Here is an 18,955-nt window from a genome sequence, read left to right as displayed (position 1 = left end):
TTTATAAGATTTTAGTTAATAATGCTCATTTCAGGCTCGTAGTTATTGAAAGTGGTGATGATAACGTCACAAAATCTATTTGAAAGTATTTATCGGAGTTTTGGATCTTCACTTGTGTGCATGTCACGTTCTGGTAGGTTAGACTTAGGGAGCCGACGTGTAGCTGAACTCGATGGTCAGGTTCATTTCCACACCTGATAAGCTCTTTCATCTCTGCTTTACTTTGATGTTCTGCGCTCCTGGATGAATCTTCCTGCTCTTTCTGACTGTCTGCATCTGCCTTCCTCTCTCTGTACCCTTTCTGTGACTTTGTACTGCTTGCTGTCTCCCTCTTCTTAACTGTCTCTGTCTCTCCACAAAAATGTCTGTTAATGTGATGAAGGTATGGCAGCTATTTTGTTTGGAAACATTTCAGATGCTCCAACAACTAAACAAGCAAGTAAACTGTGTTCAGGATTCAATTGAGAAGCAAATATTTAACTTTACAGGAAATGTAAAGTAACATTTAATCATAAGGAATAAACTCCTAAAAGCAAAGCTTCAGCCTCTCCCTCATACCAAAGGATCAGACAGAAACGTCACCGTTAGTTTGTCAAAACTGTATCACCTCAAAACAATGGGAGAGGAACTCATTTAGTTTATACATCACAACTGTCTATTGATTTTTTTTGACTACTTTGATTTGTCATTTCTTTTGTGGCTCAAGAGATGTGAAAAGTGTTTATGGTGTAGAAACAACTTCCAGATGCAACTGTTCATCCGCCATCAACTGTGGTCTTGATTACTAGCCTGTGAATTCGCAGGAAGCTTCTCTTCACGTAGCAGAGAGCAAGGGGGATGATGTGTGCAGAGCATACACCAGCTTGATTGGCAGTGCTAAAGCCCTCCTCCTGCCTCTGATTGGTGGTTTCTGACTAGGAGCGATGCATTTAGTGTGTTTTTGCAGATGGCAGTAGGACCAAAGGGATAAGGCTGAGAAACTTGATTTATTTATTTATTTTCACAAATTATCTCATATTCTATATTATTCTGTCTCAACAAAGTGTTAAAGTATTTAATACTTTCAAGTGCCTCAAATAAAAGCAATCCAAAAGGGCAAAAATCTTCAAGTGGATGCAATTTTATTGATTTTTGAACGAATTTACTTTATTTCAGGCACTTATTGTGACTGGATTGGTAAGACTCTTACCATAAGAGTTTTAAATAATAATAATAATAATAATAATAATAATAATAATAATAATAATAATAATAAAGTATTTCTTTAATAGGCAACCATCTTTTAAAAGCCCTTGAATATTTTTATTTTCCTGGTTGTTTATCCCTAAAAACTGCATAACAGAGCTGGACAGTGAAGCCAAAGCAGTGCAAACGTAGATTAATTCAAGTGGTCACCATTTTATTTTATAGCTGTTCATGTCGTTGTAAAATAAAGGGAGATTACTTTGAACTCCATTAGTAATTGACCCTCATTTCACATAAAAATGTATTACCCTATTAAACTATTTCCCGTGGAGTCAGTGGTTTCATTTGCTAGTTTAAGTCTTTTGAACCACCTTGATGCTTAGTTTCTAAATTATGTTCTCATTTAGAGAAGTATAATTAGTGTCAATGAAAGTTTGTTTATCAGATTTTCCCAATGTTTTTAAAAATCTAATGATCTTTTTTTAAGAAAATATTTCTCACTCAATCTGTTGCTGATATTTCCTTTCTGTCCATCAGCACCAGCAGCAAGTGGTGCAGGCTGTGGAAAGAGCCAAGCAGGTGACCATGGCTGAACTTAACGCCATCATAGGAGTGAGTTTAACACACACGCACGCACGCACGCACGCACGCACGCACGCACGCGCAGACAAAATCAATAAGTAAGATTCAGATAGTGTTTTAATTTGGATGAGAATGTCAGCAAGGACAACAGGACTCAGGGTTGACTTCAACTATAAGAATGTCTTTTAAATCCAACTCGAAATAATACATTTTAATCTGATTTTTTTGGTGTAATACTTGATGATTCTCTTTGAAATCTTCTCAATATGGCATTTAAAGGGATTTATTGGTCAGAATGATCTGTAAAAAAGTTTTTTTCAACGATTACTTAAAATCTATTCCACATTTTGAGGGAATCAAGCTTTCCTTCTGCGCACCGAAGGTCATGCTAGAGTGAAAGTGCTTCAGATGCTGTCACTTTTGTGCTTTTCCATTCCCACATACAAACTGTAATCCGTGTGTCCGTATGTGGATCAGCAGCAGCAGCTCCAGGCTCAGCACCTCTCCCATGGCCATGCCATTCCGGTCCCGCTCACCCCCCATCCAGCAGGCCTGCAGCCCCCTCTGCCCCCCGGTGCCAGTACTGCCAGCCTACTGGCTCTGTCGTCAGCTTTGAGTCACCAGCTGCCACTTAAGGATGAGAGGAAACACCACGAGAACAACAGTGAGCACACGAGAGGCAAGTCTGACTCTGTGCGGCTCTAACGATGAGTAACTTTCAGAGAACATCTGTTTTAATTAGCCTTATGATTACCATTTATTCTGTCATATGCAGTGGCTTATCATTTCTTTCACATGGCCTCACATTAAATCAGACATGTCATTTTTTGTGGTTTATGTCAGTTTAGATTAACATTATAATTTCTGTTTTTTTTTTTTTAATGCTTGAAAAATAAATGAAAGTTGAGAGACTTTGAAACATGTTAGGGTTTTAAAAATAATCCCAACGCTGTTTCATATGTTTTGACAATCATATCACTACATGCTCCTGCTATCTACAGCCGTCTGTTGCTTCTTTATATTTAGTTCCCCTAATGACCAGCAGGTAAAATTGTTTAAACACAAATCCAACAGTAAGTCATTTTAATTTGCCTGTTAGGAAGGCAAAAACCACCATGTTGCCCTTTTTGTCTTATACACCGAGATCAGCTTTGATTCTTCTCTGATCTGATTTCCAGCTTGAGTATTTAATTTCTGTTCCCGGAGTAGATATGCTTGTGTGTGTATGATAGAAACGGTGCATGCCACCACTTAATTATTTAGTTGTAACAAGGCTGTGAGGGTTTTATTTACTGTGCATTCGAGCAGTTGACCCTGCCCTATAACTACAGAACAGCTAACATAAGCTAATGAAGCAAGCACTCACATGCATTAGCAGGAGAATCAATAAAAATGCAATCTGAACCTCAGAAAACTGATATGTGCACGTGGTTTTAAATGTTTGATTTCCAGAATTCACTTTGTTGTATAGTTAGTAAATTTAAGTTTAATGATCCCTTTGTGGGAGACCTTGTGTTGTCCTATATTTTCAATCTCCTGTCAGGTTTAACAAATTGCTGTTTTCTAACGTTTGACATTATTATACAGATATTTCTTGTAAAGATAAAGTGACAATTATTAATTGTTGTATTATTATTTTTGGTTTTGTTTGCTTCAAACTATTATTTTCTTTACACATACATAACTTGAATGGCAAAATTCTAATTCTTAAACAGTTTTTCCTTTGTAGGGCTGGCTTTACGTTATACTTCTTATTGTAGCAGATCTTCATGACAGTGAATTTTTAATAGTTGAGTCTTGCAATGCTTCTAATTAATTAGTACAAACCATTTTTTTAAATAAGAAATTATATTCTTTATCCTGTAAACTTTGCTTACAGGGCGTCTTCAGTGCATAAAATATAGTGTTCTGTTTATTCACTTCTTTTGATCAGATTTGCTTAAATCTCAGTTATTTGTTATGTTTTTTTTTATTAAAATCAGCTGAGCTCTAGCTAAACTTGGCAATATCTGGTGTTGATTAAAAAATTTGAAATAACTGTAAGTGTAATAATAAAGATAGGGGATGACCCACATTAATTGGCCAGATCACACAGTTAAGAATATGATACTGTAGTACATGTGGTTGTTTAATATGAGTCTATGTCAGTTTTGCTTAAGTCTTTGAATATTTTATTAAGTATATTTCTCTCTTTGTGTCTCTCTCTTTCCCTCTCTCTTGCCTTTCGCCTCCTCAGACAGAGATTCAGTTAAGGTAAGTCCTTTCAGTCTTTATTATCCTCATAACAAGAACTATCCAGAGCTCAAAGATTTACTGTATCTTCATTTGCGATGATCAACCAGTATGTCTGAAGGAAGTCCAGGCTACATTTGAGTGCATAATCCTTTCTGACTCACTTTCTGACACTGAATCAGACTAAATCAGTACGAGAAGCGAATTTTTCTGCATCACAAAATGGTTACCTTTATCCAGTAATTGTTACACATTTCTAGATCTGAATGAAGTTTTAAGCTTCTTTTTATCCATTGAATAATTTCTCAAAAATTATATATTCAAGGATGTGCTTTTAAAAACTAAAATATAAGATAAGTTACGACAGAAGCCAAGCAGAAGCTGAAAACAAAGGAGTTCAGGAACAGATCATGGTTACATCCAGTGAATGTGGTAAATGAGTCCCTTAAGCGGCACAGACCCCACCACCCAAAGGAAAACATTTGGTTTGTTGAATACTCAATGAGCAGATTAGCATGTCTTTATGTGAGCAAGCTGAGCTCACATGCTTGAACACACAGTTTAGAGAAATTGCGCGCTTGTGTGTGTGTGCTTTTTTCGATTTAAAGGAATTTTCTTTAATGTTTTAATATGTTGTCTCCTGCCCACCATATAGCAGATCCTCAACCACACGCACACACACACACGCGCACACGCACACACACACACACACACGCGTCATCACTGCTGTAATTAGTAGGTGTATGTGAGCACGCACATATGCGTGAACATGTGTGTGTCTGTGTTTCTGAGGTCATCAGAAATCAGCGATAAAGACGGAGCGGCCAGAATGATAAATTCCTTTCATTAGCGCTCAGTGAGAAATCTCCCGCACACACACAAACACACAGAGATGCTCTTTGACACAGCGGCCAACAGTCACTCCATGAAACCAATAAGCCGTTTGTCAGTGATCTGCCGTTGCCTTGGCTACAGTCCACAGAGTACAGTTTGTGTGAATTGCATGAACATCTGTGCCTTGATGTCCTTGGAATTAGGTCCTCACACTCTGATAAAGGTGTGTGGGTATGAAGCGAGCTCCAGCACGCGCGCCTGCAGACCTATTGTAACCCGTACAGGCAGTCAATTAAACAGTCATGGTGTGTTCAAGGACAGAGCCTTCTGAGAGCGTTTGTTGCTGCTGGTTGAAATGAGTGTGAGGGTAGTAGTTGGTTCAGGGTTCGATTATTTACATCATTGAGTTGATTATGAGACTGAATGGGAGTATTTGCAATATTCCCATTCAGTCTGAGTTATATAGACTAAAACTGGCTGCCTCATCACAAAGTTTCTAAATTTGAAAGTCATTTGACACTGTGGACCAAAGTATTTAGCTAAATATTCTTCTCAACATAAGCATCTCTAATGAAGCATCTTACTGGTTTACAGATTATTTGGCTAATAGGACACAATGTGTTCAAATGGCTGGGGCAAATTCCTCTTTTAAGATTAAAAAATGATCAGTCATAGGGTTCATGTTAATCACAATTTGTCAAAGACTTCCTATCAGTTTTATGCAGATGGTTGTGTGATTTCTTGTTCTTATTGAACTGCACAGGGATCTACATTTCTACAGGCTCCTTTTGATGAAGTGCAGATTTTCTTGAGCCACTAAAATGTGTTTGAAATGGTGAAATGCTTTTTTCAAATTCATCTGTTCGCTGAGAGTATCTCCCCAATAAGGAGAGGTAGATTTATTACGAGGGTCACTGGTTATTTATCTGGGATTAATTATTGATGAGAAGCTTTCAATTTAAACTTCATGTGAAACATTTAATCTCCAAATTAAAGGTGAAGATTATTATGTACTACAGAAATAAATCATGTTTCTATCCCCAACTGATGCAAAAAGAAGGTTCAAATATACAGTAACATTATCCACACCCCAGAGTGATGTTGTCAGTTTCATGTGGCAGTGATTAGATAAAGTTAATTTACTGATTGGAAAAGTATCACACCCATCACCTGTTTGATCCATTCAGACTGAAAACCATCTAATTCTTGTCACCATCTGATTTCTCTGTGTGTCTCTACTGGAGCACATTGCAGCTTTTTGCTTGTGTGGAAGCTGCGATATGCAACTTACTTTTGAGATATTTTTTGTTATTTTCTGTCTCATTTTATTTTTGCTTGCAAACAAGCTTTACAGCCACAGTCCATTTCTCTTTGTCGGTGCTGGGATGCTCTTTCATAAAACTCTGACTGCAACGTGTCGCCTCGCCTTCCATGCTGGGCTGGCTGCAGAGAAAGAAACAAATGAACAGGCCAAGAGAGATGGATTAAACCAAATAACTACCACCCAGACTTCAAAAGCCTCTGGGTTTGTACAGAACTTTGTGCAGAATAAAGGTGAGAAACAAAAAAAGTGGATATTTTGCTGCCTAATTGGGTGAGTGACCATCTGAGCTGTTAATCAAAGAAAAATAAATATAATTGGACCGCTGGTCACAGCTTAAACATTCCAGCTCGGGCAGCAACCCCTCTGTCTCACATTTTTACGCATTGGGTAGCTCTCCTCCATCAATGATCATTGTGTGGTGTATTAAATCTACATTAGCATCCTGCCGTTTGGGGATAAAAGCCAGCATGCGCTCATTGCTCGAGCAACAAATGCAGTCTGTGGCCGTGCATGGTCCCTGCTCAGCTTTAGGGGAAAATGTGGGGCGTTGATTCAAGGGACAGTTCCAGGTGAGGCTAACTGGCGCATCTGTGATGCATATTTGCAGGGTTAGTGACTGTGGTGAGACCCAGAGACACCTCTACTCCGTATCTAATTGAATGTCTTATCAAAATGTGTGGAAAAAATGTGGAGACAAAAATGAAACTGAGGACTAATTTGTGCATAATGTATGACTGCTTGGTCTGTGTAGCCTTTGAAGTACAAGGTTGCTTTTCTCAGCAGCTCTTAAAGTGTTCGTCTGTCACCAAGTAACAAAGTCACATTTAGGGATGACATTATTAGCAACTTTAGTGGTTGCCATGGTAAAAATTTTGTTGGTTACTTTTTCAGTTTTAAAAATAAAATACAATGAAAACATATGTGGCCAAGGCACACATGGATTAATAGACTTCCCCTGATGCCTAGCATCCTGACGTCAGTCACTGTCCATGCAGCTAATGCAAACTTTTAACCAGTTGGCAGGTTTGCTGTCTGGTTTGTTTGTTGGACTTTTTAACCAGCTGATCAGATATATTGGGCTAGTTGTACTGCAATCGAGAGTCTATTACTACTTTCCAAAACTTCCAACATAGTAATGAAGATTATGCATGAACCACATCGGGGAAACATTATCCGTATTTTCAAAGGATCTTCACGAAACTCCAATAATATCATTGATAACAGTGATTATTTATACAATAATCATGATCAAGCAAATTTCTCCAGGTTTTCTGTTTGTTTTGGGAACAAACTCACTTGTTCCGCTTTTTATACATATTCACCAGACAGTTTTTAAGGTACACTGTGCCTTATTTATTCCTCAAATAGATTCAGTGAGGTGCCTATTAGAAATATCACTCCATGGTTGCATGACATGGTCAAATCCTTTCTACCACCAAATCTCAAAGGTGCTTTAATAGATTGAGATTGGGTGTTTTTTAGGCCATTACACTACAATACATTTTGCGATGTACAAGAAACCAGTTGGAGAAAATGCGAAACATTTGTGTCATAGGACATCATGACACAAATGTCGTGATTCGTGTCATGTCGAAATCCAAATAGTCATCTCCGAAAGGAGATGGATACTCCATTACATAAATTTTTAATTTGTGTTAAGAATTAAAAAAGAAAACAGATTAAATCACAAAACTTATGTTGACTATAAATTTTTATTTTTACAGATCATTTTAGTCAACATCATAGATTGTGTTGATGAATCATGTCAGCCGTAGTTTGAAGTTAGGATGAATTAATCAATATTGACACTGATGTAACGCCCAGAGAGAGGATTCCTAAAGTGAATGAAAAAGGAAACAAGAGGCTACAGATACCATTATCAAGAGTCGCAGAATCAATTGGATACGGGAAGTAAATGTAATTATGATGTCAGTGAAAATTAATACTTTCACTCACCCACACTGAAGACTTTGTCACAGTTACAATGCTCGCTCAGCCGGCGGGGCCTTCATTTGTCTCCACAGCAAAATTAATTTGCTTTGATGTTTTTGAAAAGAGCTAATTTGCAGGCTAATTAATCTAATCAGCCTGAAAAGGAGGCGACAGAGAGGGATGGCTCAACTTGCTCCTCTATCACTCATGAAGATACACACACACACACACACACACACACACACACACACACACNACACACACACACACACACACACACACACACACACACACGCACACACACACACACACACACACACACACAGATATCTGCAGATTATTTGCACATCCAGAGGACTAAAATGTAAACAGGAACAAGTGCTCCACACACACACAAACACACGCAGCTTCACCCTTCCCCCCGCTCAGAATCGTTGTCATCAACACTTGCAGCACGGCAAAGGGCAGTGAAAAGGTTACAGGCGTGAGTTAGTGGAAAGGTCGAGCTAAAGGTCTTGTTTTATTTTATTTTTTTTCTTTCTGTCCAGTGTATTCTGGGTGAGCAGCGCCTCCCAATGTGGGAGAGACAAAGATATTCAGAGGCAGCGGGGCAACCTCTTTGAGGATCTCTGCTCCTCAAAGAACATTAATTGATATTTAAAAAATGCAAAGCTCAATTGGGAATAAGCAGCATCAGTGGCACAATCACTCTGTTAAGGATGCTTCACTGTTTTGTTGTGTGAAAATAGGAGTATTCAACAGATAGAAGCGTTGATCTTTAAATGATTTAGTAGTATATTTTCTGATACCATGAGGCAGAGAAGCTGCAACTCGCCCACATGTCGTTTTGTATGTAATAATAAAGGAAAGATGAAAAATATGTGGGAGAGACTCACTTTTAATTTTACAGTACATTCAATGATCTTTTTAAACCCAGAAACTGCCTTAGCTAAACATGTAAAAAGTGTGCCTTGACTGGACTTTTAGTTTAATCTGCATTTTTTTTTAAATTGCAAAGGAGATCAGTTATCAACAACTCTTAAAATAAAAACCCAAAGCATTCATTAATTCACCTTAATCAGTTGTGAAGCTATAGTCAGCTCATTTATTTTATTTCAGTTGTATAATCTAACACATAATTTGCAGCTTTTCTCCAAAAATGAGCTTTGGAGATTTTTTTTATTTTTGTCTTCCTGACCGTTCTCATTTTATTCACAGTGGCAGAATAAAATTGGGTTGTTGTCCAGAAAAACAACTAAAATAAAGAACAGTTAAAATAAATAGGTACCTTTGCCATGTCATATTTATCCTAAAGGAAACATGAAGTCGTTAATTACAAATTAACAGTGGCTAGATGCTCCAATCAATTAAAATTTTTCCTACTCAATAGTTTAAATAGACTTAGATTAAATGTATGGATTTGTTTTAAGGTGTTTTAATAGGAGTGCTATAACTATCAGGAGCTCCATATTTTCATGTTAGTGTTCTAGAGCTATTAAAAGCTGCTTTTGTTGACAACAGATCTGATTTGGAGAATAAATTGTAGATAATTTGTCCAGTAGTATGGGTTACGCTACAATTATCTATAACTGTCTTTCACTACCTTCTCTGTTTCAGTAAAAGTAAATTTTTTGGTAACACTTTATTTGAAGGGGGGTGAATAAGACTGACATGACACTGTCATAAACATGACATAATTCCTGTCATGAACATCTGTAAGCCTTCATGAATATTTATGACTGTTGTCATAAAGCGTCATTCGGTAAATCATGACACTTTTAATACAAAGTTGGCATTATTCAAAATGACAACTTGACATTGTTTAAACTTTACGCTTAATAACATAAAGTTACCTAATTTTTAAAGAGGTATCAGTAATACTTTTATAACAAATTTATATCAGTAATGATTTATTGGTTAATGTCAAGTTGTCATAACAAAGACATTTTGAATTATGTAAACTTTGTATTAAAAGTGTCATAATTTACCAAATGATGCTTCATGACAACAGTCATAAATATTCATGAAGATTTATTCATGTTCATGACAGGTGTTATGTCATGTTTATGATGATGTCATGTCAGTCTTATTCACCCCCCTTCAAATAAAGTGTTACCAATTTTTTTAATTGTTACTTTCACAAAATAAATTGATTTAATTTCATTCTGGTGCATGTATAAATGGTCTTAGTCTAAAACTAAGTGTTGAATACATAAAATATCTTCAGTTAAAATTATGGTGTAATCTACTTTTAGGCTTTAAAAATTTTATTTAAAATCCACCAAGAAGAATTACTATATCATGCTTTATTCTACAGACAACATGTGGTTTATAAGTGATAACAGAAATTGCTGCTCAAATTAGTTTAACATGTTTGTTTTCTGCTTCAGAGTTCATCCGTGTCTCCATCAGCCAGTTTCCGGGCTGGAGAGAAACATCGGAGTTCCAGCGATTTTTCATCTGAGAGCAAGAAGCAGAAGACGGATGACAAGGAACTGACCTCCAGCCGCTATGTGAGTGATGAGCTTAAACCCTCCTTCTCTGGGCAGTGGAGGAGATGTATGATTAAATATTTTATCACTGCAAGAAAAAATTGGAAAATGTATCTCAGCTCTTGAGTCTGTTTTTACTACACTTTGTTTAGAAGAGTTGAGGAAGGAAATAGAGAAAAACTTGGGAGTTGAAAAGCAGATTAACATGTCAAGCCACTAGCTTTCAATTTGTCCTTTATGTTTTCTTATGTTGTCAAAGACAAAGAGTTACAGCAGACTGATTGGAAAATATTGTGAGGCCATTTTACTCAATATTTGAATGAAACAAATATATTCTATTTCATTCAGTTTGTCAAAAATGTAAGCTACATTTCTGTGTGAATCCCAGGAAAGTGATGGAGAAAAGAGTGACGACAACTTGGTAGTGGACGTCTCCAATGAGGTACCAGGAAGCTTTTTATTATTCTTAAGATGCCATATTTTTTGTTCATCTGTTAAACATGTAACCTTGTTTCTTTGAAAACATCTGGGCTCACCCACCTCAGGATCCTACGTCTCCTAGAGGAAGTCCCGCCCACTCTCCTCGGGAGAACGGATTGGACAAAAGTCGCCTGCTAAAGAAAGACGCCCCCCTGAGTCCTTCTTCTATCGCCTCCTCCAGCAGCACACCTTCATCCAAGTCCAAAGAGATTAATTTGGTGAGTCATTTGGGGAGTTATCGCCTTTTCATCTGATTAAATTCTTTTTTAAGATATTTATATCAGTGTAAACATTCAAGCGAATCATTGTAAGTAAAGTATGAAGAAATGTTCTGATGATAAATATCTTAATGCATCAGGATGTAATAAATGCTTTATGGACTTCACCAGGTTCTAAAATACTTTAAATCTAACCATAAGAGATCAGATACAAAGAACAGATTCCAGATGACAAATAAAGAACACTTCTGTTCCTTGCATAGGAGTTAAGCAGAAAGGAAGCCAAAAGGTTGGTTAACAAAATGCACTCTAGTCATTGAATGTCTCAGAGAAAGACGTCATTAAATGATTTTACAGTCAAATAAATGAAGTCTAGACTCAATTGAAGTGATGGGACTTTGTCTGAGTTGTGCAAAAACAAATCTGCACACCTCACTGACCTGACACAATACTTTAAGTGGCTCTACAATTTGAGTTTTTACTTTCTTACAGCATCTCTATTTAAGATTCATGTTTGCTTCAAAAATCTTCACTGCATCTATCATGTAGTAGAGTTGGATTTAAAAAGTTTTAGAACTTCAGAGCTATGTTATGTCCTGATACTTAAACCCCTAAAACTAAATAAGTAGACTTTTTAGTATACTTGTTTTGTTTGTAGGTTTTGTAATTAAGAAAGAGTGCTAAGAACAAAAACATAATTTTGGCATGTACTTATTGTTCCTATTTAGGTTGTGAATTGCTTTGTAACCTTTCTAGATGTAAGTTTACATTTGCTCTTCTTTCTTTGGTATTTTTGATTTAGAATGAAAAATCTACAACCCCTGTGTCTAAGTCCAGCACCCCAACATCCCGTTCTGAGGCTCCCACACCCAGCAGCACCTCCACCCCTGGCCTGAGACCTGCACCGAGTAAACCCACAGGAGCCGAGCTGCTGGGTCAGTCCTGATCGTAGCTGGTCGTAAAGCATCTTTACAGCAACGAGAAGCATGGAAGTCAAAAGGAATCACAAAGAACTTTAAATACCAATAACTTGGCTTCCTCAGATTTGAGTACAGACAGTTTGAACATTGTAATGTTTCCAGTATACGTATTTTCTTAGACAAAGCTAAATTGTGAGCAAGAAGTTTAAATGATCTTTCATAACTCTTATGTCATCTCTACATGTTATATTTCAGAATACAAAAAAGCATATTGACATATTTCTGTATCTGAAGAAGTAGACCATGTTCTTTTGTTTGTTTTAATTAATAATTCTAATCAAAACCTCAATTTTAATCATGCTTTTAAAATATTTTTCCTATTGTTTTCATACTCAATGAAGACTATAAAAAATATACTCGTAAATATTTAGCAATGTATTATTATTTGTATAATATTTATTCTAGTTTTCTTTTCTTTTTTTTGCCTGTACCTGCACCAGTAATACTTGTATGTACGCGTGTTTATGTGTATGTGTGTATGCATATATAGTCGCACTTTTTCTGTGTATTCTGGTAGCCAAGCAACAACATTTTATTGCCAAATTCACTGTTGTGTCTATGCAACGACAATAAAGTAAGTCTAAGTCTACTAATAAGTCTAGTAATTTGCGTCTTACTAAGCCTGTCCTCACACTGTTTCAGGAACCATCGTAACTTCTGCCTTCGTTGTCTTCCAGCTTCCGGTCTCCGGACGCCGCTCGCAGTGCCCTGCTCGTACCCCGGACCGTTCGGCATGGTTCCTCACCCCGGCATGAACGGAGAGCTGAGTGGAGCGAGCGCCGCCTACTCCAGCCTGCACAACATCTCCCCACAGATGAGCGCAGTGGCTGCTGCCGCCGTGGCGGCATATGGGCGCACGCAAGTGGTACCAGGACTTTCACAAAAACACACATCCGGAATTTGCATCTGTGATCATGTTCAAAACAGAAACGTGTAAAATAACAGAGAAACCATTTGAATCAATTTGAGCTAAAATATCGAGTTAACAGAAAACAAAACAATCATAATTAAAATATTTCGCTTTGTTCAAGCAAGTTTTTCACAGTTTTCTGCTTAGTGCTGTTGTTTGATCTGCCTTTAAATCAGTCAGCAGCTCCCTCTAAACATCAGGCATGGTAGATATTTTGTCGGTTCTTTAACTTGTCTACTCAAACCTCACTGATGATGATTTTTTAAAGCCTTCAGCCAGATGTCCTCATATCGGCTTGACCTCAGATATTCCCTGGCAGATCTCACAGTTTTGTCTGCAACCTCCTGTATTTGTCTTCAATGTAAAAATTTGACTTAAAATCTTGTTGTGTGCTGCTGGCTGTAGAGTGAAGGTCACCGACCGCAAGAGAGCAGTCAGTCTTACTAACAACACAAACAGAAAAAAACTGCTTTAACCTTTAAAGAGAGCTAAAATCTTCTACTTGAAAGAAAAGAAAAAATATCCTTAAAAAAAATAAAGAAAGCAAAGAAAGAGAGAGGTAGAAAGCATTTCTCAAGTTCTACAGAAGTCCTCCTAATCTTAAGTTTTCCTTAGATTTGAAAGAATAACTTCAAGTGTTTTTTATAATGTTTCAAACTGGGCATTAATGTTACTATGACAATGTCTCTTTTGTCCATTTACATCACCTTACCGTAAATGGAGTAATAGTAAAATCTGTTTAACATTGAAAAAGTGATGTAAATATCTAGAATTAATTGCTAAAATAAATTTTGCATCCTTATCCAACTCTTCAGATAGTTTTCGTTAGTTCTCAGCTTTGACATTTTCTTTTTAAAGAATTGTTGCTTCTAACAATTCTAGCATTGTTCTCTCTTAAGCTTCATTATCACATTTTTCAAGCAGCTCTGCTTTAATTAGAGATGACTCATGTAACAAAAGCATTTCACAGCGGTGTGTAGTTGAAATGTAGTCCTCTTGCTTTGTTTAGGTGGGATTTGATCCTCACCATCACATCCGTGTCCCAGGGCTTCCTCCCAACCTGTCAGGAATTCCTGGTGGAAAACCGTAGGTTTCCTCACCTCAGTTGTTAATGTCAGAGACACACCAAGAAAGACACCTGATTTTGTCGTTATCCTTTCATTTCACTCTTTCTTATTTCTTTGCCACTCTTTGTCCCCTCCAGAGCTTATTCCTTTCATGTGAGCGCTGACGGACAAATGCAGCCTGTGCCTTTTCCTCCAGATGCTTTGATCGGCCCTGGCATCCCACGCCATGCACGCCAGATCAATACTCTCAGCCATGGAGAGGTGGTGTGTGCTGTCACCATCAGTAACCCGACTCGTCATGTCTATACCGGGGGCAAAGGCTGTGTGAAGGTGTGGGATATCAGTCATCCGGGTAACAAGACCCCTGTTTCCCAGCTGGACTGCCTTGTAAGACCTGTGCCTTGATCCTTATATTCCAGACGGTGTCAGTAAGTGCATGTAATACAGTGTTTTTTCTGTTGCTTCAGAACAGGGATAACTACATTCGCTCGTGTCGCTTGCTTCCGGATGGACGGACGCTAATTGTAGGGGGCGAGGCGAGCACTTTGTCAATATGGGATTTGGCTACACCAACTCCTCGTATCAAAGCAGAGCTGACTTCATCTGCACCAGCCTGTTATGCTTTGGCCATCAGCCCTGACTCCAAGGTCTGCTTTTCCTGCTGCTCGGATGGAAACATAGCTGTCTGGGATCTTCACAACCAGACTTTGGTTCGGTAGGTGGCTACAGATTGGTAATGTACTGAATAGTGATTGTATTTCCTTGAGTGAACACATGAATTTGAGTATGACAGAGTATTAGGGACACGCTAATGAAATATATATATTTTTTTAATTACGAGAATGAAGTAATAAAATTGCAAAAAATTAAGTCATATTATGAAAAGTCATATGAGAATAAAATCGAAATAGTATGAGAATAAAGTCATAACATTACAAGAATAAAGTTGTAATATTATGACTTTTTTCTCAACATACTATGACTTTATTCTCATATTACCATGACTTTATTTATTTATTTATTTATTTATTTATTTATTTATTTATTTATTTATTTATTTATTTATTTATTTATTTAACTTTTTCTCAAAAAATTAGAACTTTATTCTTGTAATACTGTGACTTCATTCTTGTAATATTATGACTTTATTCTCATAACAGTTTATTTTAATAAGTTTATGACATTATTCTCATACTTTTATGTTTTTAATTTTTTTATATGGCCATAACACTGTCACACTTGAGTGACATCCATTCTGCATTGCTAATATTACGTCAGCCCACCATTTGTAGCATTTACATCTTTATCTGAGTGTGTTTATTGGAGTTTTTCCTCATTCTTCCTAAAGTGCATTTGTGAGGTCAGACATTGATGTGGGACAAGAATGGCTGGCTTACAACATCAGTTCTAATTCAACCCAACTGGGCAGAGTTATGTTCCAGAAACCACACACCTGCTGTTATTTTTGGATGTTCATGAACTACTTTTTTTCCCTACTACTTATTGTTAAATAATATGGGTGTATTTGTGCATGACTCTCTGCAGACAGTTTCAGGGCCATACAGATGGAGCCAGTTGTATAGACATCTCTAATGACGGAACTAAACTTTGGACTGGAGGTCTGGATAACACCGTTCGGTCCTGGGATCTGAGAGAGGGACGGCAGCTGCAGCAACACGACTTTACTTCCCAGGTTTGCAAGAAACTCCAAAGCAATACGTATACTGTGTTAAATATTTTTATGTACCTCTTTTATGCTTATATTTCCATATAATTCTTTATAACTCAATCCCTCTACCACCTTCATACTGTTAGCTGTTGCACTGGGAGAAAGTAGGCTTGGTTATTACCAAACTTATTGTACCAGTAGTTTGTGTTACTTGTAAAGTAAAAATGTTGCAGACTGGTAAAAATTGTACATCACTGGACGAGTCCCTGCCAATTGCAGAGTGCGTGATTATCGTCTGTGCTTTTGGTTTATTGCAGTAATTTACCAGCTCAGATCAGAGCATTTAACCCACACTAAAGGCCAGACCATTTTTGTCATGCCCTCAAATACTTTTAACGCCAATAATACTTGCAGTTTGAATTCACTTTTTTTTCAGGTAAGAAGAAATGCAGCGATAACAGACCATTATTGCAATTTTCATGAATAGGACCCATTTCGCAACCTCAGTTTGTACATGAGGGCGTGAGTGTGCATTAAAGAGATTTGAGAGAGAGGGAACACAAGACAGGGAGCAATATGGCTGTTAAAGTTCTACAGTCTCAGCAAGTTTATCACCCACTGTTTCTCTGCTAAAATATGAGTCTTTTACAGGTTTTTCACATTTATACAACATATTCATGAGCACATTTTTGATTTTACAATGCTGAATGTTTTAAACACTACATATGATGAAATTCATCATCCAGTATAATAACATCTGGGATTCTGTGGTGGCACAGGGGCAAAGGACAACCCACGCATTGAGGATTTAGTCTTCCTGCAGGTTCAAATCCCGGCCTTGCGACATTTGCTCCATGTCTTCCCCCTCTCTCATTACCCTCTTTCCTGTCAAACTACTTTCAAATAAAGGCCACTAGAGCCAACAAAACCTTAAGAAAAAAACCAAAACATCTAGTATAATAAGATATTTAAAAGAGGACTGTTTGTCTTTTTTGCAGATCTTCTCTCTGGGTTACTGTCCGACAGGCGAGTGGCTGGCTGTGGGGATGGAGAACAGCAACGTAGAGGTCCTGCACGTCACCAAGCCTGACAAGTACCAACTCCATCTACATGAAAGCTGTGTGCTCTCCCTAAGATTTGCTCACTGTGGTAAGAGTGCAGTAGGGGGACATAAATGACACTGTCATCAAATGAAGCTCCCTTGTTTGTTTCTTGATTTAGACACAAAAAGGTGAAATTCTGGATTGCTAACCAGTATTCTCAGTGTTTTGAATTGAATTGGTTAGGCTTAAACATTTATTTGTTCACCTAAGGGGACTTGCATACCTAAAACAAAAGAAAAATATTACGTGCATGTACAAAACAATATAGTTTTCTATATTTATATAGACAACTCTATATTACAAAAAATTAGACCGGGGAAGTTCTCCACATTCAAAGTGAAAATACAAGAAAGCTGGAGGTGCATAGAGAATAAAATCATTACTCAAATGTCAGTGTTCACAAACAGAACGTTGATTTTTTTTTCTTTTTAATGTATAAGTTTTCACTGTGTCTTTATCTGTCCTACGATCGAGGTGGGCTTAGAGTGCCGAACATTAAATTGTACTATGGTGCTGGGCAACTCTGTGCTTCTTCCTGTTATTTTTCAACCGGTGACATACCGTGTTGGGTACAAATAGAAAACAACTCGGTAACATTACCTTTGACATCCTATTTTTACTCAGCTGAACTTAAACATCTATTAAAAAACACCAAAAATCCTTTTCTCAAAAACACAATATCAGTTTGGCACCACTCCCAGGGTTTAGATGAGGTGTCCAAAATCTCATATCTGTCACCTATTTGGGGAAACAATAGATTCAAACTAGGAAGAGCAGACAGGGGGTTTAGAATATGGATGAATAGAGGCTTAAATAAAATAGGGGACCTTTATAGTGAAGGAGTTTTGATGACCTTTGAACAACTGGTAAATAAGTACAGCCTGCCCCAAAAGCATTTTTTTAAGTATTTACAGATTAGAAATTTTGTTTTCACCTCACTGAAATCTACGTCTGAACCTCCACTCACTATTCACCATAGAGAATATAGCCGTTTACCAGAATCAGAGTAGAGGCCTACTTTCCAAATTTTATAATATTTTACTTTTAGCGTTAAAAGAAAATAGTCTTGCATATTTACAAGCTTGGAAAGCTGATCTGCAAACTGAAATCCCTGAGAATGAATGGAATAACTCGTCTATTGGCACAAACGCAAACTATTAACACAAGGTTTAGACTATTACAATACAAATAGATATTTAGAACGTATGTCACTCCTGTAAAACTTCACCATTTTAATTCAAATATTCCTGATATCTGTGTTAAATGTAATATAGATAAGGGTTCTCTTTTCCATTGTATGTGGCAATGTATAGAGATTCAAACTTTCTGGAAGGAGGATATCATGTTCATCTCTCGTTTGATCGAACAGGGTGTTCCAATGGACAGTAAACTTTGCTTATTGCACATTTTTCCAGATGAATTTAAAGGACCTATGAAGAGAAATAAGCTTTTGAGTTTTTACCTTTTGCAGGCTAAACATTTGATTGCTCTGAAGTGGAGGAGCACAGAAAGACCAAAGAAAATGAATGGATTAAACTATTGAGCTGTGACATGTAAAGCTCTTCTTTTTGTGTGTAGATAGTGTGAGCCCTGGGGTTTAGTGTTTTTAGTGGGTTTTTTTTTGGGGGGGGGGGGTGCACTTTATGTAATTTTTTAATTTTTAATTTTTTTATCTATTTTGTTTTACTTTTTATGTTTTTTGTTTTTGTATGTCTGTGTAACAGAAAATTCTAATAAGGATATCTTGGGAAAAAAAAAAGTTTTCACTGTGTTCTGTTTCGCTCCTTGCAGGGAAGTGGTTTGTGAGTACAGGAAAAGACAATCTACTCAACGCATGGAGAACTCCATACGGAGCCAGCATTTTCCAGGTGAGGGGGGCAGAGCATCCCACCACAACTGCACAACGCAGTTGTGGTGGGATATATATATATATATCCCACCACATAT

The 18,955-nt window shown here is 37.2% G+C and overlaps 1 protein-coding gene across 3 annotated transcripts in view; it reads left to right on the top strand.

The window, feature by feature from the left end:
• LOC103469968 (transducin-like enhancer protein 4) overlaps positions 1-18,955 on the top strand; it is a 41,419-nt gene that overhangs the window by 18,545 nt on the left and 3,919 nt on the right. For 2 of the 3 annotated variants that reach the window (XM_008418055.2, XM_008418057.2), the window contains exons 6-19: positions 1,723-1,797; positions 2,245-2,446; positions 4,004-4,020; positions 10,480-10,602; positions 10,970-11,023; positions 11,127-11,279; positions 12,082-12,214; positions 12,937-13,124; positions 14,179-14,255; positions 14,374-14,623; positions 14,704-14,951; positions 15,782-15,929; positions 16,904-17,054; positions 18,800-18,876. In XM_008418055.2, coding sequence (XP_008416277.1) covers positions 1,723-1,797; positions 2,245-2,446; positions 4,004-4,020; positions 10,480-10,602; positions 10,970-11,023; positions 11,127-11,279; positions 12,082-12,214; positions 12,937-13,124; positions 14,179-14,255; positions 14,374-14,623; positions 14,704-14,951; positions 15,782-15,929; positions 16,904-17,054; positions 18,800-18,876 — 1,896 coding nt within the window. The remainder of the gene's footprint in view (positions 1-1,722; positions 1,798-2,244; positions 2,447-4,003; positions 4,021-10,479; positions 10,603-10,969; positions 11,024-11,126; positions 11,280-12,081; positions 12,215-12,936; positions 13,125-14,178; positions 14,256-14,373; positions 14,624-14,703; positions 14,952-15,781; positions 15,930-16,903; positions 17,055-18,799; positions 18,877-18,955) is intronic. The other variant, XM_008418056.2, reaches the window with a different exon arrangement.

The sequence above is a fragment of the Poecilia reticulata genome, linkage group LG9 (assembly GCF_000633615.1).
Source record: "Poecilia reticulata strain Guanapo linkage group LG9, Guppy_female_1.0+MT, whole genome shotgun sequence".
NCBI lineage: Eukaryota > Metazoa > Chordata > Actinopteri > Cyprinodontiformes > Poeciliidae > Poecilia > Poecilia reticulata.
Note: the sequence above shows the minus strand (reverse complement) of the source record. Positions and strands in the feature narration are given on the sequence as shown.